General features: G+C 43.9%; 1 protein-coding gene and 1 long non-coding RNA gene across 8 annotated transcripts in view; one reads left to right on the plus strand and one right to left on the minus strand.

The window, feature by feature from the left end:
- The window catches only part of PHF21B (PHD finger protein 21B), a 172801-nt gene that overhangs the window by 62875 nt on the left and 85615 nt on the right, over positions 1-24311 (minus strand). For 4 of the 7 annotated variants that reach the window (XR_011089237.1, XM_068657338.1, XM_068657346.1 and 1 more), the window contains exon 3: positions 293-604. The exons of the other annotated variants lie outside the window; for them this stretch is intronic. Coding sequence is in view for 3 of the 4 variants with exons in the window: in XM_068657338.1 (XP_068513439.1) it covers positions 293-604 (312 nt within the window). In the remaining variant the exon portion in view is untranslated. The remainder of the gene's footprint in view (positions 1-292; positions 605-24311) is intronic. 7 annotated transcript variants of the gene reach the window in all.
- LOC137842838 (uncharacterized) lies at positions 484-2807 on the plus strand. The gene is made up of 2 exons (XR_011089248.1): positions 484-901; positions 2361-2807. It is a non-coding gene; the product is annotated as an uncharacterized lncRNA (long non-coding RNA).

The following is a 24311-nucleotide window of genomic DNA, read 5'->3' on the forward strand; positions in this document are numbered from 1 at the left end:
AGTTGGACACCCGAACCTTTCAGCCTCAGAATCACGCTCCGACTTCACAAGCTTCGCTCCCCGCCTCCCAAGCCCCTCGGGCTGCAGCAGCCCCTTCCCCACTGGGGCCATACCCTGCCCCTCAGGGCTCCCCCCGCCCCCAGCCACCCTGGGGCTCCCCCACGTCCCCGTGGGCCACCCCCTGCCCGTCTCCCGGAGGCCCCTCCCCGCCGCCGGGGCCCTCCCGCCCACAGCCCGCGGCGGAGGAGCCCCCCCCCCGCCTGCTCCCGACCCCGGCCCCGCCCGCCCTTACCTGTGCCCGGGAGCCGAAGTCGGGCGGGCGGCGAGCGGTCGCCAGCCGGGCCGGGGTCTGCAGGTTGATGGGGGAGCTCTGGGGGGGCTCCACGCCGCCCAGCCCGCCGTTGAGGTGCGCTGTCACCATCGCGATGGGCGCCTTGGCCGGCACGACGGAGATGGCCAGGTTCTGCGCGGGGCTGCCGCCGGGGCTCCCGCCGCCGCCGCTGGGTGCCTTGAGGAGCGCCGGGACGCCGCCGCCAGGCTTGGCGCTGCCGCTGGCGCCGCTGCCCACCAGCAGAGCCGCGGGGCGGCTCCTCACCGCCAGCTTCTGCCGGGGGAGAGGAGAGAGAGAGAGAGGCGCCATCGTCACCGGGACGAGGAAGGACCGGGGCCCCGCCGCCCGCCCGGCCGTGTCCGAGGGCGGCTGCCGCAGGGTGGCGAGAGGGGGAGGCCGGGCCAGGGCTCGTGGAGCAGAGCCCTCCAGCTGAGTTCCTCTTGGGCTCACCCCAAACGCCGCCCGAGCCCTTTCTCGACTCCCCTTAAACTCTACCTCTTCTTCTTCACAGCTCTGCTTTCAGGTTGCTCCAGAGTGGTTCCTCTCGTTTGTATCACCAACACCATCTAGGTAGGGTATCTCCTCTAAGCACTGTTTGAGATTTGTACAGCCACTGTGAAGCTGCCGTCTGGTGTCCGCTACTGCTGCTGTCTGGTACTTAATCCTGCAAAGGCTTCTGCCCGTGTTTAACTTTATTCACAGCGTGGTCCTGAATTGGCTTTAGTGAAATTGCATCTACTGTGTAACCTTCCAGGAAGGTTCCACATTTGTAGGTCTGCTGCTGTACTAGCAAAGCCATTAAGAGTCTTGTCTACTTGATTAAAATACTGCATATATGTGTATGCGTGTGTGTATAAACACACAAGTGTGCTTAGTTCTTTTAAAAACGAAGACTGAAAACTGTTCTGGCCATAAGCAGAAGCTGTGTAGTACAAAACAGATGTTTAAGGAAATACCTACCTTCTTCCCTTTAAACCTGCTATATACTTTGAAGCTATAAAGCCTTAGTGGTCACACATGTTTGCTCTAGGGACCGTAGGTTTTGTGTTTGTATGAAATTAAAAGCATGCATTTTATTAGAGATAGCTGCTTCATTTTTATATAAAGAAACATTGTGGTTTTTTTTTCTTCAATACATCAACATTATTCTAGTAACTGTGACTTCATAGAAATTGTTTTAAGCTTTGTTTGGTTTTGTTTCATGCTTTTTTTTTTTTCTCCATTAACCTAACAGTCATCCCAGGAACCAATGGCAATGCTTTCCATATACTATGCTACTGTGTGTCATAGATCTTTTAAAGAAGAAGGGAGAATCTTTACTCTCAGCACAAAATTACATCTGTCTGTCAGTTTTAAAGTACTTTAGTGAAGGTTAACAGCTCAAGTGCATTTAATGTGTGTGCAGAAAGTTACTTACGACAAAATTCTGTAGAACTTGCATTTATCTGTTCCACTGGTGCTCCTTGCACTATCTCAGTGTCCTGGTAGTATGTTGTTCCAGATGCAAAACTACTGCATGCAGGACAGCTGAACACTGCCTCTTCCCAACTCTACTGAAAACTTCCTTGCATGGTGGCTTACAGCACAGTACAAAGCTTTCAAGTTAAGATTTCAGCTTTGTGGTTATGTCTTTGTTTTATGTCACGTGAACTAAAAGCTTACAGATGGCATGAAAACACCGTACGCTGTTACAGGGATGTAAATCCATTACTTAGAGTCCAGTGGAGTTAGTCCAGGAGTGAAATCCTAGTTCTGTTGCAGACAACCAGAGTTTTACTGCTGACACCAGTAGCCCTGTGACTTCTTTTTTGTGCAGCTAAGACCACTCTGCCCCTGAGGAGCCCATGTATTATTAAAATATATTTTAACGTTTGTCCCCCAAAAAGCAAACATATAGGTTACTAAATGAATGAACAACTTATGACAAATATTTGGTCTTATTGCACTGATTGCATATTTTCACTTAAATAAAACTTTTAATATGTAATCTCCTAATGGCATTAATACAGCTTTGCCTTTTTTTTCTCAGGCAACAGAAAACATCAAAGCAAACAAATCTCCAAGATCCCAAAAGATACACAATATGTGGTAGATCAGTCGTACAGGCAAGTAAATAAGTAGATTATTACTTTCCTGACAGAATTTAATAGCTAGTAATTGTTTTTTCTCTCGTTCCAATAGGGGAAAATATCCTGAGAAGTACAAAAGCAGAAATTCTGCAAACAAACAAACAAAATAAAATCACTACTCAAACAACCATCTGTCTATTTTCTGCCGTTCTCCCTACGTACATTAACAATGAGTTAGTTTTGTGATTCTTTGCACATGATGATACGTGTTAGTGTTTTGTCAATAAATTGAAAAAAATGTCTACATGTATTTATGGAACAAAAAAAATATTAAAGGAAGTAAGTGCTACTGCTTGCTTCAAAGTCTAATTTGAGATAAACATTAAACACTCAATGTTGACTGTTCACCTCCTAGTGGAAAGCTTATGTTTTAATTTTGGTTCTTGACCTTTTGGGGGAAAATACAAAAAATACATGAATTCTGTCCCTGGGCTTGAAAGGACCAATCCACCCATGCCAGCTACTTCCACAGGGATCAATGGTATACGAATTTTATTTAAATAACTGCAAATTGTAGAAATTGAATATGAAAGCATACACAACAGATCAGGTGTTCCAGATAAGCTTCCAAAAAGGAGTTACAGAAACTGGGGAAACAGAGATATGGAATCTCTTCTGTGTCTCAGTTAATAACTTTCTGGAAAAAAAAAAAAAAAACCTTCAAAAATGTCCCCCTTAATCAGATTATGCTAGTAAGAGAAGAGAGAGAATGCCCTTTTTCTTTGTAATGATCACTTTTACTTACAGAATCATAGAATGGCCTGGGTTGAAAATGACCTTAAAGATCATCTAGTTTCTACCCCCCTGCTCTGGGAGGGTTGCCAGCCACTAGAGCAGGCTGCCCAGAGCCACATCCAGCCTGGCCTTGAACGTCTCCAGGGATGGGGCATCCACAACCTCTCTGGACAACCTGTTCCAGTGCCTCACCACTCTGTGAGTGAAAAGCTTTCTCCAAATTTCTAACCCAAATCCCCCGTTTTAGTTTAAAACCATTCCCTCTTGACCTATCACTATTGTCCTATCACTATCCACACATATAAACAGGCGTTCACCCTCCTGTTTATATGCTCCCTTCAAGTACTGGAAAGCCGCAATGAGGTTTCCCCGGAGCCTTCTCTTCTCCAAGCTAAACAAATCCAATTCCCTCAACCTTTCTTCATAGGAGAGGTGCTCCAGCCCTCTGATCATCTTAGTGGCCCTACTCTGGACCTGTTCCAAGAGCTTCATGTCCTTCTTGTGCTGGGGGTCCCAGGCCTGCACGCAGTACTCCAGGTAGAGGTCTCACAAGAGCAGAGTAGAGGGGGACAATCACCTCCCTTGATCTGCTGGACACCCCTTTTTTGATGCAGCCCAGGACATACTTCTGGACTGCAAGTGTGCGCTGCTGGTTCACATCCAGCCAGCTTATTTTCCAAGTCCTTTTCCGCAGGGCTGCTCTCAAGTTCTTCTCCCAGTCTATATAAATACCTGGGATTGCCCCAGCCCAAGTGGAACACCTTGCACTTGGCCTTGTTGAAACTCATCAGGTTCTCATGGGCCCACTTCTCCAGGTCATCCAGGTCTCTCTGGATGGCATCCCTTTCCTCTATTGTATTGACAGCACTGCTCAGCTTGGTGTCATCTGAAAACTTGCTGACGGTGCACTCAATTTCATCATCTATGTCACTCATAAAGATGTTGAAGCACACCGGTCCCAAGACTGACCCCTGAGGGACACCACTTGTGACCGGCCTCCACCCAGACGACCACAACCCATTGGCTGCGACCAGACAACCAATTCTTTATCCACCTAACAGTCCATCCTTCAAATCCATACCTTTCCAAATTAGAGAGAAGAATGTGGTGAGGGACCATGTCAAAGGCTTTGCTTAAGTCCAGGCAGATGATATATCCATCACCCTTCCTTTGTCCACCGATGCCATCACTCCATCACAGAAGGCCGCCAGACTGGTTAGGCAAGATCTGCCTTTGGTGAAGCCATGCTGGCTGTCTCAGATCATCTCTTTATCTCGTGCATGCCTTAACATGTCTTCCAGGAGGATCTGCTCCATGATCTTCCGAGGCACAGAGGTGAGGCTCACCGGCCTGTAGTTCCCCAGGTCTTCCTTTCTCCCTTTCTTAAAAATGGGAGTAATGTTTGTCCTTTTCCAGTCTCCATGGACTTCACCTGACAGCCATGATTTTTCAAACATGATGGAGAGCAGCTCAGCAACCACATCAGCCATCGCTCTCCACACCCTTGGATGTATACCATCTGGCCCCATGGACTTATACACATCCAATTTCCTTAGGCAGTGCCAGACTTGTTCCACAGTCACACTGGGTTGGAATCTGCTCACCTCACCATCTCCTTGAGGTTCAGGGTCCCAACAGACATAGGAAACTTGATCACCAGTGAAGACTGAGGCAAAGCACTTATTGAGTACCTCAGCTTTTTCCATGTCTGAGGAAGTCAGTTCTCCCATCTCGTTTATCAGAGGGGGAACACTCTCCTTGGCCTGCCTCTTCCTGCCTATGTGTCTGTAGAACTCCTTGTTATTCTTCACATCTCTTGCTGAGTTCAGCTCCATCTGTGCCTTGGCTTTCCTGATCCCATCTCTACGCATCCAGACGACACCCCTGTATTCCTTCCAGGCTACACAACCCTGCTTCCACTTCTCATACACTTCCCTCTTTTCCATCGGTTTAAGCTGCAGGTCCTTGCTCAGCCGTGCCAGTCACCCACCTCCTTTGCTCGATTTCTTCTGCTGGAGGATGGAATTCTCTTGCGCTCTCAGAAGGGCATCCTTAAAGAGCTGCTAGCTCTGTTCCACTAATATGCCCTTAAGGACAGTTTCCCAGGGGAAACCAGCCAGTAATTCCTTAAGCAACTGGAATTTTGCTCTCCTGAAGTTCAGGGTCCTGACTCTGCTTTTTGCCAGACCCATATTCCTCAGAATCAGCTGTGCCACTACCCCAGAAGATGCCTGGGTAGTTGAAATCCCCCATCAGGACAAGAGCTTGTGAGCATGACAGTTCTTGCAGCTGAAGCAAGACCTCATCAACAGACTCCCCCTGATCAGGTGGCCTGTAGCAGACCCCAACCACTACATGTCCTTTACCAGACCAATCCTTGATTTTCACCCACAAGCTCTCAGCCTGGTCATGGCTGTTTCTCAGGTGCAGCTCTTCACAATCTATCCACTTCCTAACATAGAGGGCAACTCTTCCTCCCCTCCTTCCTCGCCTATCCCTTTTGGACAGTTTGTAGCCATCAACAACCATACTCCAGTCATGGGAATCATCCCACCAGTTTTCCGTGATAGCAACTACATCATACATGTAGTTCCCTACTGGTGGCCTCCAGCTCCTCCTGTTTGTTACCCATACGGCGTGCACTAGTGTAAATGCACCTCAGCTGGGCCACCTTTTGGGAGGGAGAAGCCTTAATACCCTCTTGACGATACTCAGGTGTTTCCATGGTTACCAACCTCTCATCAACCCTTGTGTCCTTCCTGCAAAATGTTATGTCACCCTCATCCTTCACCAAGACACAAGACTACGAGGTCTTGCTAGCACATTCCTCACCCACAAGAACTGGCATGTTACATTCAGGCTCCTTTAAAGTGTTCCCGTTTCCACCCCCACCCCCCTTCATACCTACTTTAAAGCTCAATGAGCCCTGCCAACTCCCATCCTAAAATCCCTTTCTGTTGGAAGAAAAAGCTATTCCTGTCTGTTATCAGCTGGCCTGGTCTCATGTAAATTGACCCAAGGTCAAAAAAACAAAACCCTGCCGGTGATACCAGGCTTTGAGCCAATTATTAACCCACTGGCTCATCATGTCCAGTCCCTCCTTATTTCCTATAACTGGAAGGATAGAGGAGAACATGACTTGTGCTCCTGAACCCTTGACCAGTTTCTCCAAGGCTCTGAAGTCCTTCTTCATAGCCTTTAGGGGAGTTCTTCCTATTTCATTGCTGCCTACTTGAAACAACAAAAGAGGATAATAGTCCAAGGGCCATACTAGCGAAGGAAGTTTCTTTCTTACATCTTTAACCCAGGACTCTGGGAGGCACCTCCCTTTGTAGCAGGTCTGTTCTGCATATCGGGCCCTCCGCTCCCTTCAGCAGTGAGTCACCAATGACAATGACCCGTCTTTTTACTGAGGAGGTTTTATAACCCCATACTTCATACCCCCATGAGGGCATTGAAGGCATCAAAGTGCTGGCAGACACAGAGACACAAAGATTATGATATGAGAGGTTAAAAATATCCTCAACAAAACCTACATCTGCTGTATTCTATTTCTGCCAGTTTAATTAAAAGAATAATCATAGTTTTTAAAGAGCGAAAATCTTCATTTTGAGAATCAGGGAGCATAACATATTCTCTGATACTTTTGGAATGATGAATAATAAGAAACTAAACATGCCTTGGACACTGCAATGGAAAACATGCTGATATAATGGAAGGGAAGGAAGGGAAGGAAGGAAGGGAAGGAAGGGAAGGGAGGAAGGGAGGAAGGGAGGAAGGGAGGAAGGGAGGAAGGGAGGAAGGAAGGAAAAAACTATTGGCTCTAAATGCTGGAAAGCAGGTCGCTGTTTCTTATCCACAGCATAACAGTCCTCACAATACACCAATTTTGAAGCAGCGCCTTTTCAATAGCAACACAACTTTAATTTTCACTGCAGGATGCCACAGGCAAACTGGAGTTTGAAATATGTATGCCAGTCACATGCAAACACACCACAATGTGCTGGAAAGCTGCCGCTTGTTTATGATTTCCTATCTTGCATGTGGCACAATCTCAACTACTCAAAACAGAGCTAATATTTTTTCCATATGTATCAAAATAGCCTTGGCCCTTCTATTTCTTTTCCCACGTAACCCCCCTCCCCTCCTTTCCTCTGCAGGCTTACAGGTGAGAAGCCAGCTTTTGCCTCTCCCATCACAAAATGGAGACCTTTCCGCTCAGGGGATAAAGAAATGCAAAAAGCCATGGGAGAGAGGGGCTGAAGAGACTTGTGCTGTTGTGATACCCACCCTGAGCAGCACAATACATGGCTGCACATTCTATAGCCGGGCTCCACATGGGCAGCACCGCTGCTTCTAGCGTGAGGTTGCAATTTCTTCATTTTTCCTCTGCTGCAGTTTCTATTGCTTCTTCAAATCCATACCAAGCTGATGCCAACTTTATTTTGCACATACATCTCAAATAAGAAGAATCTGGTCACGTTCTTCAATGGGGAAAGACCCTGCTATTGGCTACTCTTCCCCGCAGCAGGGATTTAAAACAGATGCGTGCCTCCCAACAAACCCTCATGTTTTCCTAGTAAAATGTGAGACATTCAAGAAGGACCTAAAAAGCACTGTCCATCACATTTATATTTTAACACCTGTACTGGAGATAGAGACTTCAGTCCATTAATCTTTTGAGAATGATACTCTCCTGACAAAGCAGTTTCTCTGTGAAAATTTGCAATTGTTTTCACAGCAAGATCAATTCTTTTCCTTAGCAGCCCTGTGGCCGATACAAAATATCTAGCATAACCCCAAGAGTTTATTTAGCTTGCAGAAGAACAGCAATCTACTTTCAAACCAAAATGATGGCTTATCAATTAATAATTTGTCACTAAACATTTGTCACTAATCTAAAGCCCTGCATGGAAAACAACTGAACACACTCCTCCAGCAAGGCAGGCCATGACCTCTGTTAATTTACTCAATTGTCACAATAAAAGTTACTCGAACAATGGAAATAATATTCTGAGAGTGACAACACACAAATAAATTGCAGACAGGCCACCAGCCATGGCACTTCAGTACAGTGTTGTAGGATTTTGTTGCAGTCCTATGAATTTCCATGAGCTTATCATACATGTCCAAGCTGCTGCTTACATGCACCCCTTGATGCTGCCTCATCTGGGTTTTAATTCACTGCATGACTACTGAGCACTGAAGCAGAAATGAGCGGAGTTTAGGCTGAGTGTGCATATGCATACATATGTGGGTACTGAAAGGAGCGTAGGGGATGTTCATGGAGGAGCAGGGCCCCGTGGCCTGTGTTTTGTCTCTGGGCTCCCACAGAAAAATGCTTCTCATTGCATACAGCCCCGAGCAAGAGGTTGCCTGTGCCCAATGACAGGACAACATAGTGTGCTTCTGTGCAACCAAGACTGGGGACACTTGAGTGGAAAAGTTTCACATGCACGTTCGTAAAACACAGCATTTTGATGTAAACTGCTCAAGTGGTGCAGCTGCGGAGTGGGGGAAGAAGGAGAAGAAGGAGGAGTAGAAGGAGGAGGAGGAGAAGAAGGAGAAGCGTTTATAAGGAAGCCCAGGGTAGTTGCTCCCACCAGTTTCCTCCCCATAAACGACCCATCAGAAAATATTTTTAATGAAACCTTCCTCCTCTTCCTCCTCCTCCTGCTCCTCAGCCTGGTGCTATGTGGAGTGGCGTGGAGCCCCCTTGGCTGCTCCTCTACCATCACCTAAGAAAGTCCATTCAAAAAAAATTTAAAAAGCTATAGATGAGGAAGTAGTGACTTGCTGACTGTGTGGAACTCGGGTGTTACTTTTGGGCAGGGGGATTCCAAAAACTACCTGGGGCAGGTATGTGAGTCACTCATACTCATGGGCAGCACTGCGCTGCATGGGGATTGACTTTTGGGCAAGCAGTGCTGAGTGGAACATGGAAGCAGAGAGGTTTACATGTGCTGAAGTACAATCACAGTATTATTGTTTTAAAGTTTCTTTTGTCTGATGGTCTGTTGCTTTCTTCTCTTTTTTTTTTTTTTTTGACAGCTTGCTCCCTGCCATCAGAAGAATGTATTCATTTTTCTCTATCAGATCCCAGTTAATTAGCCATTGCTGCAGCAGGCGCAAGGAATTAAATTCAAAGTGAAACTCATTCTAATCAAAACTGCAGCAAACTGGGGGTTTTGTTTGACTTTAACCAGAAAGTCAGTTATTGTACCACTGATGCACATACCACATTACCAGCTGAGTGCTTTCAGCATCCCTCTACCAGTGTGAAATATTTAATCGGTGCAAGGATCCAATCAGTGAAGCAGAGGGGAATCTAGTGTGTGCATTAATTTACTTTCAGCTGAAAAGCAGTAAAGCAGGTCAGAAACATATAACCTTCTCCCTTCCCCCCTCCTCCTTACCCTCCCAAACAAATGCACAGCACATCATGAGAGTTTTGGCGGTGGGGGAGGGAATGAAAGCCACCCCGGATGAATTCAGATTGGAGAGTCAGACAATAAATTACCCGTCTTGCCAAAGAACGACAAGCGCTGCTGGGAACACAAGAGAGGAACAGCCCCCTCCCTAACATAACCTCAAAAATCCCCTTGCAAATTAATTACATTAGGTAATTGTTTTTTAATCTTTGACTCTTTCTAAGCTAAAAAGATGGCTGAATGATTAGTCCTTCTGTGTATGACGTTAATTAGAAAGAAAGCAAATGCCAGGAAATAATGAATCAATTTTTCTATTAAGGTGCAATGGCTCTGGGTTTTCTGACCAGGCATGTTCTCCAGAAATGGCTTCCATTAATATTATTAGTATTAAAAACCTCATTTAGAAGCATTACCAAGCTCTTTTACACATCAGCAATTCTATATATTGCAGAAGCATATTGTAGCTAAACAAAAACTTTTCCCACCATCAAATTTCCAACCTATTCTCTGAAGACCAGCAGGGTGCTTATCTCCATGAAACCCAGCAAGACTACCTATACGCGATTTTCTTTCACAAGGGACCATTCACAATGTAAACGTGGCATGAACAAAACTTGCACACCCTTACCAACCGAACTGCCGTGCAGAAATGCAACAACAGGCAACAACTGAAGTTGCACAAAAAAGCTCACCCCGGCTCACCAGGCTGATGTCGCCAAAACTCTGGGGATGGCTGATCTCCTGGGCAGGGCAGGAATGAAGAATTAGCAGATTTATGTTAAGGGAGAAATTTCAAGAGTGGTAAATACCCTAATAATGGAAACAGTGGGCTTATAAAAGCACATACTCACTCAAGTGCAATTATCCTTTAATTTCTGAAGCCATTAAACAGCTTGCTGATGAAAAAAAAAAAAAAAAGAAACAAAAAATCACCACATTTTCAACTGTATAGCTGACTGGCAATCCACTCGTCAAAGCTCTGAATTATCCACTTAGTGACTTGTAAACAGCAGTTTTTAACTAACAAGGAGTAGGGGAGAAAGAGGATGATATTTAATGAGAAAAGTCAGATTCATATGGTAGAACGTTCTGGAAGTGCCCGTGTGTCTTGAAGGAGAGGAGGAGGAGGAACTGGATTTTTTTTTTTTTAATAACCTCACAAATAATCCCTCCTCCTTTCTCTCTCTCAAACCATGTCAATGATCAAGGAAATGAGAACAAGGCGCTTGATTCACAGCTGACTCTCCTTGTTACATCAGATCAAGAAGGAGCAGTGTAACAGGGGGGCTGATTTCTGCAGGGGAAACAAATCTACAAGCTGGCATTTTGTCTCCTACTCCTATTAATTAGCCCACTTTTCTGTCAGGAAAAGAGCTTTTAAAACTTGCAATAGAGTTACCTATATACACAAGTGTGCCCACTCATGTACACATATATAGGAAATTTAATATTATGCATGTGGGATAAACCTCTCCTGAAAAATCCTCAAGGACAGAGTGACTTGTTTCAGATTTTATTTGATGGATGGATCTCAATTCTTTCCCTTAATCCCAAGAAAAACTGCACAGTACACCACTAATAGTGAGATACAGTCCCTGCTAAACCCCCCGTTAATGATAGCCTTTGGATGGGCTTCATTGTATTTGGGATTGGGTCCACAGGAGCGAGGCTGCAGCTGAGCCTACAGAGCTATGAAACGCTAATTTTAAATCCAAACTTACAACACAGAAAAACTTGGGCTTGATCTTTGAATAAACCAGAAAGCATGCAGGCATCCTCTTGGCAGGTCACACGGAGATTTAAATGGCTCCCTGCTGTGTAATGCGGGTTCTCCACTAGCCCCAAAGCTACTTGCCATTAGCAGCTCAAAATTCACATCCTTTTGCTGTTGCCAGCTCAAGTTTCCCATGATTTGTCACGTCCCAAGCATTCACAAGGACTGCATTCTTCTGGTGTATTTAATGATAAAAGAGAAGAAAAGAAAGGAGAGGAGAGGAGAGGCGAGGCGAGGAGAGGCGAGGCGAGGCGAGGCGAGGTGAGGCGAGGAGAGGAGAGAAAAAAGAAAAAGACGACACAAACACACACAAAAACAAGTCTCCCCAAACATATATACAAAAACCAAAACCAGAGTGTACACCATATAAACACTAATGTGTTCCTAATTTAAGTTTTGAAAAAACAAAGGCAGAGTGATTAAAGGCCAGGAGCATGCAGCTCAGCATATGGAGCCACTGTAAGTGCCCTAGAACAAGTTGAATGTTCCCATTGTGTGAAAGACTCATTCATTACAGCTACAAGATGTAGTGCAGCCATTTGCATTTTTAGAGGGGCATCTTGTCATTTTTAGATAAATCATGGGATCCAGACCCTTTTAAATAGCATCAAAGCCCACATTTCTTGATATCCTACCTCCCTTTGTTTTGGTACTCTACTTCACTGTTTTCTTTTCCTCTGTATGAATGTCATTAAACTTTGCATTCTATGTCTCCAGACCCATACGTGAACTCAGGGGCTTCTGGTTTTTGCTTAAACATATGTGTGACTTCCTACGATCAAGCAAAGCAAAAAGAGATGCAACTGCATGCAATCAGAAAAACAAAACAAATAAACAATAAATTAGAGTAATTTATTATATCCAGTTCCAAATCTGCTACCTCCTGATTCACACTCCATTCCTGCATCCTCCTTCCCCCGCCTCCCTACCCCAGATCTAGTAATCATTTCTTTGATTCCTCCCTCTTCACACCATCTTAAAATTAAATTTGCAAATGCACATTTTCCTTGGTGTGGCAGAAAGAACTGGCAATACTATTAACTAAGCTAAATCCTTTTTTCTTTTTCTTTTTTTTTTTTTAATTTTTCTTTTTCCCAGATAATACAGAATCTTCCTGAAATGAACAAATGTAACTGTGAACAGATACAGACTTCCCATGGGATTAAACCATCAGTTCCTCGGTATACATATAAAGCAGAAAGAAGTTAAATGGTTGCATTTCCCCCAAGGGAAGGCAGAGCATCAGTTGTGAAGTATTCCCATCAGAAATTCTAGATAAGTTACAAAGAAAAAAAATCCCTGCCTCCTCTCCAGAACTCGTATAGAAATTTCCCCAGGACTTCTGCGTATGCACATTTCATCCTGACAAGCATCAGCTTTTAGTATTACTGCATTACTCGGGAGTGATTACTGTTTTCCAGTGGCAGGCATATTTGCATGTTGCTCATGAAACTGCTTGGAGCAACCTTTTAATTTTCCAGCGCCCCAAAATATAGCTTTGGTGAAAGTAAACAAAGCACACCCACAAAAAAGCCCAAACTGAGTGCCTCCATTTAGGTGCCTCAACCCAAACCCAGCCACTTATGCCCACACGGGGAGCTGCCAGCTGGCACTGAAGCAAAGTGAGTGTTGGTTTGTGGCTTAGGCTGAGCTCAAGATTTTGGTGCAAAACCTGAAGTTCGGAGGACAGGGGAGGAGGACAGCATTATGAACAGTTTTTTTTGGAAAGCATGGGGCTAACAGAGCTGTCGTTCCACCAGTTTTTATATTAGCACCCCCTGCTAATGAAGAGCCCATATGTCCTTTCCCAGGATCTCTGAGCACCCCAACATCATTCATTGAAACCCCTTTGACCCAAGAAAACCTCTTCAGAGGTGGCAGCTCAGAGTACACCCATGGAAAGAAGCTGCAGGAGTTAAAACTGAGGCCAGAGAGACATGGTTACTTGACATAACAAGTCAAAATCAGAAATTGTACCTTGACATCACAAACCCCAAACTTTGGTCATCCAGACAGCACCCTCACTCCACCCTTCCTTCATATTTGCTTTAGTTGCACCACTTCATTTATCATGTCAAGGTAATTTTCAAAACCTGGACAAATGGCTATCACCTGATCAAATATACTCCCTTATAGAAGTAGAGGGTACTAGAAATCAGGAACTCCAAGCTCTCTCTCATGTCTCCAGACCACTGTACAATTTGCTACTTTTTAAATGGGGAACATACAATGATCTAGCTCCTCTAGTGACATGGCTATTTTAGACATTTAAAAAAAAACAAAACAAAACAAAAATTATTTTCCCCTTCATCTCCCTAGTCTGACAAAGAATGCTGTGAAAGTACATTCATGTGAAAAATTAAAAACAAACTTTTACAGTTTGAGAACCACAAATAATACCACTTGTCTAGATACAGATAATTGATCAGTCATAATAAGAGGGGGATGCAGCATATAACATTTTTCTTTTAAAGAGACTTCAGAGAATGCATAAAACAACAACAACAATCTACTTAGAATGACTGAATTGTACAAATATATTAGCAGAAGTAGGAAATATTGGGCAAATTTAAGAAACAAGGCAATGATATGCTTTCACTCTAACTTAATGGAAATTCAAATGATAAGATAAGGGAAAGAAAAGTATACGGAAGCAGTGTTGGCAAAGAATATTAAAAAGAGACAAAGGATCTGCTAATGAAGGACTGTGTAGATCCTAAAATGAAATTAAGACTCTTCACAACCATTTTTTCAGAGGCCAAAGAGAGAGTAACAAGCAATAAATAATGCAGATCATGCCAATGGCAGTAAATAAAATAGAACTTAGAGGAGAGAATGAGAAAGAACAGACTGGGCCCACTTCAAAACAACAATAGAAAATGAACACAATGGATAAGGAGAAAGCAAGGACACACTATACAGTAACTCTGCATTTACCTCCACAAATAAAGATGGAGATGATTACATAGCACATAGATAAAACAGAAATTATCTGGAAAATGTAGATGCTAGTCTGCAGTGGTGACTACCTGAACTAGTTTTTAAACTACTCTCATGAACAGAGTCAAGAGAAAGACAGACATTTTGTATGTTGATTTTTTGCTGTGATAGTGGCAAGCACTTAGATACTTCAGCCACAAGGGCTATATAGGGTGACACAGATCTGTGTGTATACTTAGAAAGGATTCAAGGGCACAAAAGAAAGGCTAGAAGAGAAGCTTCAACAAACTTTTTCACAACTTTGTTATATTTAAGGATACGAATAAACAATGCCCTCTTGGCCTTATTTCCCATTGTGTGCTATGGAGTGCAAAACATCATAGCCATTTATTACAGACTCTACCTCAATCAGTCACTCAGATCCTTTGCCTGAAACATTTAACATAGCTGATAGCTTTTCTTCTGATAAAAGCTATTGTGCAAAGAAGCTGAACACAAAAAATCACAGGATGGACAGTAAAAGATTGCATGCTCTGCTCTCTAGTTCTGCAGTGCCTCCACCTTCCCTTCCCTTCCCTTCCCTTCCCTTCCCTTCCCTTCCCTTCCCTTCCCTTCCCTTCCCTTCCCTTCCCTTCCCTTCCCTTCCCTTCCCTTCCCTTCCCTTCCCTTCCCTTCCCTTCCCTTCCCTTCCCTTCCCTTCCCTTCCCTTCCCTTCCCTTCCCTTCCCTTCCCTTCCCTTCCCTTCCCTTCCCTTCCCTTCCCTTCCCTTCCCTTCCCTTCCCTTCCCTTCCCTTCCCTTCCCTTCCCTTCCCTTCCCTTCCCTTCCCTTCCCTTCCCTTCCCTTCCCTTCCCTTCCCTTTCCTCATTTCCATTTGGGCTATTGTCTTCTTCTGAAGAGTGGAGCATGTTACATCTTGTCAGAGTAGAAGGCAATGATTAGGACATGCCGTGGAGTACTGTGGCATGTTTGTGATGCAGCCTCTAGAGATCCAAGTTCAAATATAGGTCAGACCATAAGTGGGAAATAAAAAGGTAGGCCTTGTTCTAGTTCCCATGCTCCAAAATAATCTTGGGTGTAACCCTCCATCCTGGGACAAGATTAGCTGGCAGTTGTATGAATTGCAAATATGTGATGTAGAAAAAGAATGGGGCAAATAAGGTACAAAATGAAGATTTGCTCATTCCACTGGATTCCAGCTGAGCAGGAGGTGAGGATGTTAACGATACTCAATGTGGTAGAAATACTTCTCTGCGCAGCTTCTCTATTGATACCGTGACTGCATCCAGCCTTGCATTATTTTATTCCTGCTTTCACCTCTGCTTTTATTCCTTTATTTTCTAAACTAAAGCCTCTCAGGGAACTGTGGAAAAATAAAATAAAGCCCTATAATGATGACATTCTCCAGGAGGTAAGTGTTTTACCCAACACTGTACTCCAATATAGATTGGCAGTGCTTCCAAAGAAAGCTATCTCCTGGCTTCTTCATCCTCCTCCTGTGCTGCCCCCTCTACATGACTGCATCAGCATTCAGCTAGCTGTGCAAAAGAGCAGGAGCTCCTACTAATTAAAGCTAGTCTGGCAAAGAAATAATGTAAGTTTTAACTCAGACCAGTTACCCACCTCAGCTAACACCCTAGCTGGAAGAACAACAGGGCCAGTACCACAGGAGGAGCCAAGCAGGAGGGAAAAACACTCTTTCAGAAAGAGGGCTGGTGTGGCATTTGGGCAGCTATGGGCATTGGTAACCTCACAAATGAGTGTGATGAAAGTGGAAAATATAAAAGAAAGGATTAAAGAATAAAAGAAAAAAAAAAACAGAGTTCGCAGAATTGCTCATTAAGACAAAGCATCTTGGCTAAAGGTACCAAGTAAAAAGCTACAGTGCCTTTCACCACTAGGCCAACAAGTTGCTTCCAGCAGTAATCAATGCTCACTTTCTTCAGCTGGGTGTTTAGCAGCCCGCGTGGAAACAGTCCAGTTTCCAGCAGACAGCTGCCTACAACATAACCAGTAATAATAAGCAGACTCAGCAGAGAGGCTAAGGACTGCATGGACACAGTGAGTAAATTACCCTCTCAACCCTTAGAGGATTATAGTCTCTGTCAAGTCATTCAGATCTAAAATTTGACCTGTCTTAAAGCATTTATAGCTTTCTAGGGAATACAGTCCATATCCTCAACAGCCATTTCAAAGAAAATAAATCTCTTGATTATAAAAATGCACTTAATAATTCTACTAACAATTTCCTTCTGCAACCAACTTTTACCAAAAAAAGATTATGTACTCCTAATTCACATTTCAGCTTAATATTTACTAACATCCCCATTAGTAAACCCTAACAAATACCACCCTGAGACTTATGCTGACATGAGAAATCAAAACCGCAAGAACTAGAGCCATCAAAAAACCAATTCAATAGAAATGAGTAAAAAAATCATCCAAATGGAAAGGGAGAGAGCAGACAAGGAAAGACCTGTTTTCAAGAAATAGGACTTCAAGTGAAAGATATTCAAACCTAAGAATTTTTGACAATAGTCTTTCCAGGAACCAAAAGCAAGATATGCTGGAATGCAGCGCTGTGCAAGGCTAAAGGGAAACACATTTGATTTTTTAACCAAAAAGTTAACCAAAGTTAAAGGAAGAAGTAATTACAGCTTCAGTGATACTTTCTTAATGCGAAGATGCACAAAGTGGCAAGACACAAAGATTGTTGAATTCAGCAGTGGCTAATCCTATAGAGGGGAAAAGCAATCTGTAAATGGAAACTTTTCAAAGCTGGAAAGAAAGTGAAGCTCCTGTGTATTTTAGTGGTAAGCACGACTGAATCTCCTCTTATCTATTATTTCAGTATTATCCATTAACATCACTGCACTTAAGAGCTTATCAGCATTTCCTTTCAAAAACTCAAATGATAAAGTTTATTAGTTGATTGCTTATCTGGGGAGGGCATGTGTCCTGGTTTTAGTTAGGACAGAGTTAATTTTCTTCCTAGTAGCTGGTAGAATGCTATGTTTTGGCTTAGGATGAGAAGAGAGCTGATAACACACTGATGTTTTAATTGTTGCAGAGCAGTGCTTACACCAAGCCAAGGATGTTTTAGTTTCTTGCTCTGTCCTGCCAGTGGGCAGGCTGGGGGTGCAGTAAGAGCTGGGAGGGGACAGACCCAGAACAGTGGACCCAAACTGGCCAAAGGGGTATTCCATCCCATATGGCATCATGCTAAACAATATATAGGGGTGGCTAGTCGGGGGAAGGAGGGACAGACTGCTCGGGGTTAGGCTGGGCATCAGTCAGCGGGTGGTGAGCAATTGCATTGTGCATCACTTGTTTGTACTTATTATTATTAGTGGTACTATTATCATCATCATTGTTGTTATTGTTATTGTTATTGTTATTATTATTATTATTATTATTATTATTATTATTATTATTTTCCTGTCTTAATAAACCATCTTTATCTCAACTCACAGGCTTCACTTTCCCATTTCTCTCCCCCATCCCAGAGAGGGCGGGGTGAGGGTGAGCGAACGGCTGTGTGGTGTTCAGCTGCCGGCTGGGTTAAACCACAACAGTCCTGATGAACAAAAGATGGCACACATGTTGGAACAGGGCACATATATTCATATTGGGCCAAGGAGATGGAAACAGTGCCTCAGAAGTTGTGATTCCTACTCATCTTCCAAGATGTATGTCTCTGCAGTTCCCTCTTCACTGATCATGGTAACTGCAGATTCAACACTGCCACACCTCCAGCTCGTAGTGCTGCTAGACTACAGAGACAGAGGAAACTTCTGCTTTAGTTTATATGCTCACTGAGCTTTATTTTTCTCTCATTCAGTGGTGTAAAACCCATCAACTTCAGAAGAATTAGGCCTGGTTCGTGAGAGCAGAAAGAAATCAAATTGAAAGTATTTAAAGGCATGTAAATACATGAACAATTCTACTCCTTTCTCTCCGGTCACTGTTTTATAAAGGGCAGGCAGACTAGCTCCCTGAGTGTCCCTCCACTACCAATTGTGAGAACTAGCTTGAACATGTAGCAAAGCAGGAGGCTCCTCAATCATTTCAAGGGAACCCCACAGCCCCACTGTGAGATGAGACTCATACTCCCTTGTGTGTATTAGACTCTGGGAACATCCTGCTAGTGCCTTTGTATGGAAGGAGACAAAGTACGAATCATCCCACCTGATAGGTGACCTGATGGATTCTCCACTGACATTGGATGTGTGGGCTTTTACATTTATTACCCTTATTAGGTTCTGAAAGTTGGAGAATTCAAGCCCCAAAACTAATGTTCAGCCATGCAGACACAATGTTCTTTATCTTGGGGGTTGTGCTCATATAAAATTGGGATGTCTCAATGGGGATTCAGCCTTAGGAAATCTGTGCCAAAAACATGAATTAGATGAAAGCAAGAGAATTTATGTACTGACCTCAAGGACAGGTGATTTGGGTATGTACAGTGCCTGTCTGGGTGTTCAGGACCCATGATGGTGCATAACGCATCTGCTGACACAAAATCTCCTGCCACCTCTGATCTGGACCTTCTGTCACCATGCTCCTGCAGCAATAATCTCCCCCACACACAGATGGGCTGCTGACTACACAGCATTCCCCACGATGGGGACAAAATTGCCTCTGAGGCTTGGCAACCTTACCTTCCACTTGTCTGAAGCTGCCAGTTAGCTGTCTCTGCTTTAGGGCAAAATGGCTCCTCAGATGTGTTCCCTTTGGGATGCAGGCAACATGTATGTGCCTTTTGGCAAGGCTTGGCATGGAAGCCCTCCTAGCTTGGAAAGTTCTGGCTTTCCTTGAGAAGCTGCAATGTTAATGTGAGATTGAATTTGGCTAGGAGGAAGGTTGACACAGTCAAGGTTGCCCATGCTGAGCAATGAAGCTTGGTTGTGAACTTACTGATAAGGATTTTTACAACTATGCAGGAGGCGGAGCAAAACAATCTGGACAAACTCAGTGTCCTGGCAAAGAGCACAAGGACAAGACATAATCAAGCAAAAGTTGGCTTGTGGCAACATAAATCTACTCTCACATCATCGTGACTAAACTATAATTAGATACCTTTTTTTTTTTAATTACATGTGATTCTTTCTAAGAGCTGCTGATGTGAGAGTAGATTTACAATTCTACAAAGAAGTATCGTTAAACTGACTTTTTAACCCTTTTCATGTTGATGTAAGTAAAAATTCTCACAATACCTGTTTTCTTTCAACTGACTGATAAAGAATAGGACAGCTACTGTAAGGTTTGAGCCTGGTACATTAAGAAAAGACAAGCGAGTTTTACTCTGCATGGCATTATATTACAATATCAAGAGGCATGTAAAAATACATTTTTTCGTGAGAAAGAAAAGCATTTCAAGAGTAATAACAAACTTTTCACAGCAGTCTGCAGAAGAGGGAATGCTTTTAATTGTTGCCTGCCAACACACCTGATTTCCAAAACAGGAGACAACAGGAAGCTACAAGAACATTTTTATTTTCTTTGGCTTCTCACTGTGTTTCTCACTCTGAAAACATGTGGACAAGAGTGAATGGAGGTTGCACACCTTCATTAGCACCTTGAGAATGTGTTGTTTCTGAAAAGCAGTCACATTTACCTTGGAGACTAGCCCAAGCACTCCAAAAATCTTTCCATTTTTTCTGGAAATTTCGTCCAATGAAAGAGCATTTACAATGATTGCTAGAAGAAGCCTGACAGATGTGTAGAACATTACCTACATGCTCATTGTCCATCAGTGGCTCAAGCCATGGGATGTGAGAGAGGTTCTAACTCCAAAAACCTTAACTAGACGTGTACAGGAATGCATATCTTCCAGAAAACCTGTTGAAGGGACAGAAGTTGTTGGTACAGGTGTACACCAAAACTCCTCTGGACCAACACTAGCTCCTATCTCACAGGCTATTTCATTCTGCTGGCTATCACACAGTGGTCTGGACATGACTATATGCACAGCAAAATGTTTAAGGAAACTTTAGGACTATGTAAGTATTTGATCACATAGCACCAACCAGAAAACCTAACTCTGAAATTCTTGCTTGAAGTTTACAATTTCTTCCCAGAAGCCAATCCGAAAACAAAGTTAAACCTCAATTTAAGGATTTTGAGTAACAGCATCTACTGCTTTATGAGGTTAAGGACTTTCACTGTTAAAAAAATCCTCATCTTATTTCAAGCTTTAGCTTCTGGCTACTTATGCCTTTTTTCTCAGCTACATAGAAGAGCCGCCTGCTAACCCAGAAGTTCTTTTCCCAGAAGAGAGTGATGATGATTCAATTTTTCTTCATAAGAACACCCATACCCACAGAGGGCACTGAAGTGGGATAGAAGGAAAGGGGGCATTTTGACTGTTTCAGCTTAGGCCTGGGCCAAATTAGCTCTTTGTACTCCTGGGAAATGAAATGCTTGTTCTACCAGTCCCTGAATCCAGTTCAATGTTAGGAAAAACAATGAACAGGGCATGAGGACTCACCAGCAAGTTGTCTTTGGAATATTGCACATGGATGCCAAATTCTCTTGATTCAAGTCAGGAGATTTTCCCAGGAAATGGCTGCCTCACATAAAATTAACCCATTATATTAGCTAATGGTGTGTAAATAAAATTCATTTCAGTTACACTAAATCTATATTCAATGAACAGTTATTCATAATAACTGAGTCAAAGGGAAGCTTGCCTGTGGCACTGTGTTAAAAACTTTCAGTAAGATGCATTGCTCTTTGGTAAAATAGCTTTGCAAACCCTTTTATCATTGAATTTGCTTTCAAACCTATGAATGTAATAATAATAACTAGGAGCAAATTAAAAGAATATAAGCACATCATCCAGGTACCTGTAACATGCATGATATGCAGACCTTGAAGATTTAACAACACACTTACGGACCAATGCTAGAATTAAATGAATTCCCATCCAGGCGCAGACCCTGTAGCAGTAGTAGTACAGCTGAAGGGAAGATGGTTGCCTTGTTTCTGTAGGTTTTCTGTACTTCTATCAGACATAGCAAAGCAGGCTGAGAGGGCAGAAGCATGTGGTATTCATGTGCAATGCAGCATACAATCCAGCCTTTTGCCTAGCTATCAGCCGTTAGCATTCTGGCAACATACCTTTTTTAAGTCCCCAAATACCACAATCCCAACAAAGAATGTGAAGCTACAGCAGAGAAAAGAGTAGCTAAAAAAAAAAAAAAAAAAAAAAAAAAGGCCAACTTCAAAGTTGTTGAATTTGGTGCTTGGGCTTTGAAAAACCTGTCATTTTGGAGGAAGGGTGGGAGGCTGCTCTTTCCCCCTCCTTTTCATTAACCATCTCTTCAGAACTTGGGAGAGCTACTGCTCTCATTATACATTCCTCCTTCTGGAAATAAATACTTGTGTGGGTTGTCACATTAGTCAGTAGATAGATGTCAAAAACAAATTACAGCCTGGCAAGAAGCCAAACATTGTGTGTGTGTTGTAATGGAGTATCTGCTATTAAGAAGGTGATTGGTGCTGTGTGGCAGAGGGTGGCGTCTTTCCCATGATCAGAGAAGCCTCTTAATGAGGAACTTTCTAAAGAAGGAACAGAGAATCACGATCTTGTTTCATACTTTCCCCACAAGGAGGTATTACACAAACTCCCCATATGGCTCATCTCTACACATAGAGAAATCATACTCCTTCAATGCTTCTTCCAGCTCTGTGAAGTCAAAACCAAGCTAAGCAGTCCCACAGCTCACTTCAGTCTTTAAATAAACTGAGGCTTTCCAAAGGGACTGGAACCAAAAACTCATTTGTCCTTTCAAGGTCCAGAGACTCTCTTGCTATCTCACACACACATATATACATAGCCTCCTGTTTTACAGGCTTAAATCAGTTCTGCTGTCAGTTATGATGAGCTGCCCCACTGATATTCTTTCACAAAAATAAAAAGATTTAAAAAGCATACCCAGTGTCCAATTCTAACTCTACACCACTTTTGATCTGAAAGATCAGCATCCTGGATTATTACCAAACTGGTTCTGCATGAATAAGATGTGCTACACTACGTATTTCTCCCTCCACTTTTTGCATTTGTATAGATACAAGCTAGGGAAGAAGTTCCACAAATAGTCAAAACTCTGCACTAACCTTGGAGGATTGCTTTTGTGAACCTAAAGGCAGAGGAGACTAAATTCTGTAATTAGATTGTTTGATGTGAATGTTTCAACGAATAAATACAGTTATTTCACAGAATCACAGAATCACAGAACTGTAGGGGCTGGAAGGGACCTTGAAAGATCATTGGGTCCAATCCCCCTGCCGAAGCAGGTTCCTTAGAGCAGGTTGCTCAGCTAGGTGTCCACATGGGCCTTAAATATCTCCAGAGACAGAAACTCCACAACCACCCTGGGCAGCCTGTTCCAGTGCTCCGTCACCCTCATCGTGAAGAAGTTTCTCATGTTGGTGCGGAACTTCTGTGCTCTATCTTGTGGCCATTACCCCTTTTCCTGTCCCTGCAAACCACTGAAAAGAGTTTGGCCAAATCCTTCAGTCTCCCACACCTCAGGTATTTATACACATTGATGAGACCCCTTCTCAATCCTCATTTCTCCAGGCTGAACAGACGCAGGTCTCTCAGCCTTTCTTCATAAGGAAGATGATCCAGGCCCCATATCATCTTTGTGGCCCGCCGCTGGACTCTTTCCAGAAGATCCCTGTCTTTCTTGTACCGAGGAGCCCAGAACTGGACACAGTACTCCAGGTGAGGCCTGACCAGGGCAGAGTGGAGGGGAAGAATCACCTCCCTTGACCTGCTGGCCACGCTCCTTTTAATGCATGCCAGGATCCCATTGGCCCTCTTGGCCACCAGGGCACACCGCTGGCTCATGGCCAACCTGTTGTCCACCAGGACCCCCAGGTCCTTCTTCTCAGTGCTCCTCTCCAGCAGGTCATCCCCCAGCCTGTACTGATACATCCGGTTGTTCCTTCCCAGGTGCAGGACTCTACACTTGCTCTTGTTAAACCTAATTTGATTTCTTTCTGACTATGTCTCCAGCTGGTCCAGGTCTCACTGAATGAGAGCACAACCTTCTGGCGTGTCAGCCACTCCTCCCATCTATGTATCATCAGCATACTTGCTGAGGGCGGACACTATTCCCTCATCGAGGTCATCGATTAAGATGTTGAACAAGACTGGACCCAGCACTGACCCCTGGGGAACACCGCTAGTCACAGGTCTCCAGCCAGACTCTGCACTGCCCATCACCGCCCTCTGAGCTCGGCCAGTCAGCCAGTTCTCAACCCACCTTACTGTCCACTCATCTATCCCACACCTTCTCAGCTTTGCTATCAAAATGTCCTGGGAGACAGTACCGAAAGCCTTGCTAAAGTCAAAGTAGATGACACCCACAGCTCTCCCCACATCTACCCAGCAGGTGATGCCATCACAGAAGGCAACAAGGTTGGTTGAGCATGACTTCCCCTTGGTGAATCCATGCTGACTACTCCTCATAACATTCTTCTCTTCCAATCGCTTGGAGATGGCATCCAGAACAAGCTGTTCCAACACCTTTCCAGAGACAGAGGTAAGACTGACTGGCCTGTAGTTTCCCGGATTCTCCTTCTTGCCCTTCTTGAAGACCAGAGTGACATTGGCTATCCTCCAATCTTAAGGCACCTCTCCTTTTCTCCAGGACCTGTCAAAGATGATAGAGAGTGCCAACTCCTTTAGCACACATGGATGCATCCCATCGGGACCCATGGATTTCTGTGTGTTGAGCCCACTCAGATGCTCCCAAAGCACTCTTTCATCAAACAGGGGGGAGCCCTCCATTTCCCAGATCCTTTCTCCTCCCGCCAGGATTGAAAATTGTGGGGGGGAGTCCTTGAAGCAAAGACCAAAGCAAAGAAAGCATTCGGTATCTCCGCCTTCTTGGCGTCTCCTTTTACCAGGACACCCCCCTCATTCAGCAAGAGACTCACATTAACCCTAGTCTTCCTT

Source organism: Anas acuta, chromosome 1 (genome assembly GCF_963932015.1).
Source record: "Anas acuta chromosome 1, bAnaAcu1.1, whole genome shotgun sequence".
Taxonomy (NCBI): Eukaryota; Metazoa; Chordata; class Aves; order Anseriformes; family Anatidae; genus Anas; species Anas acuta.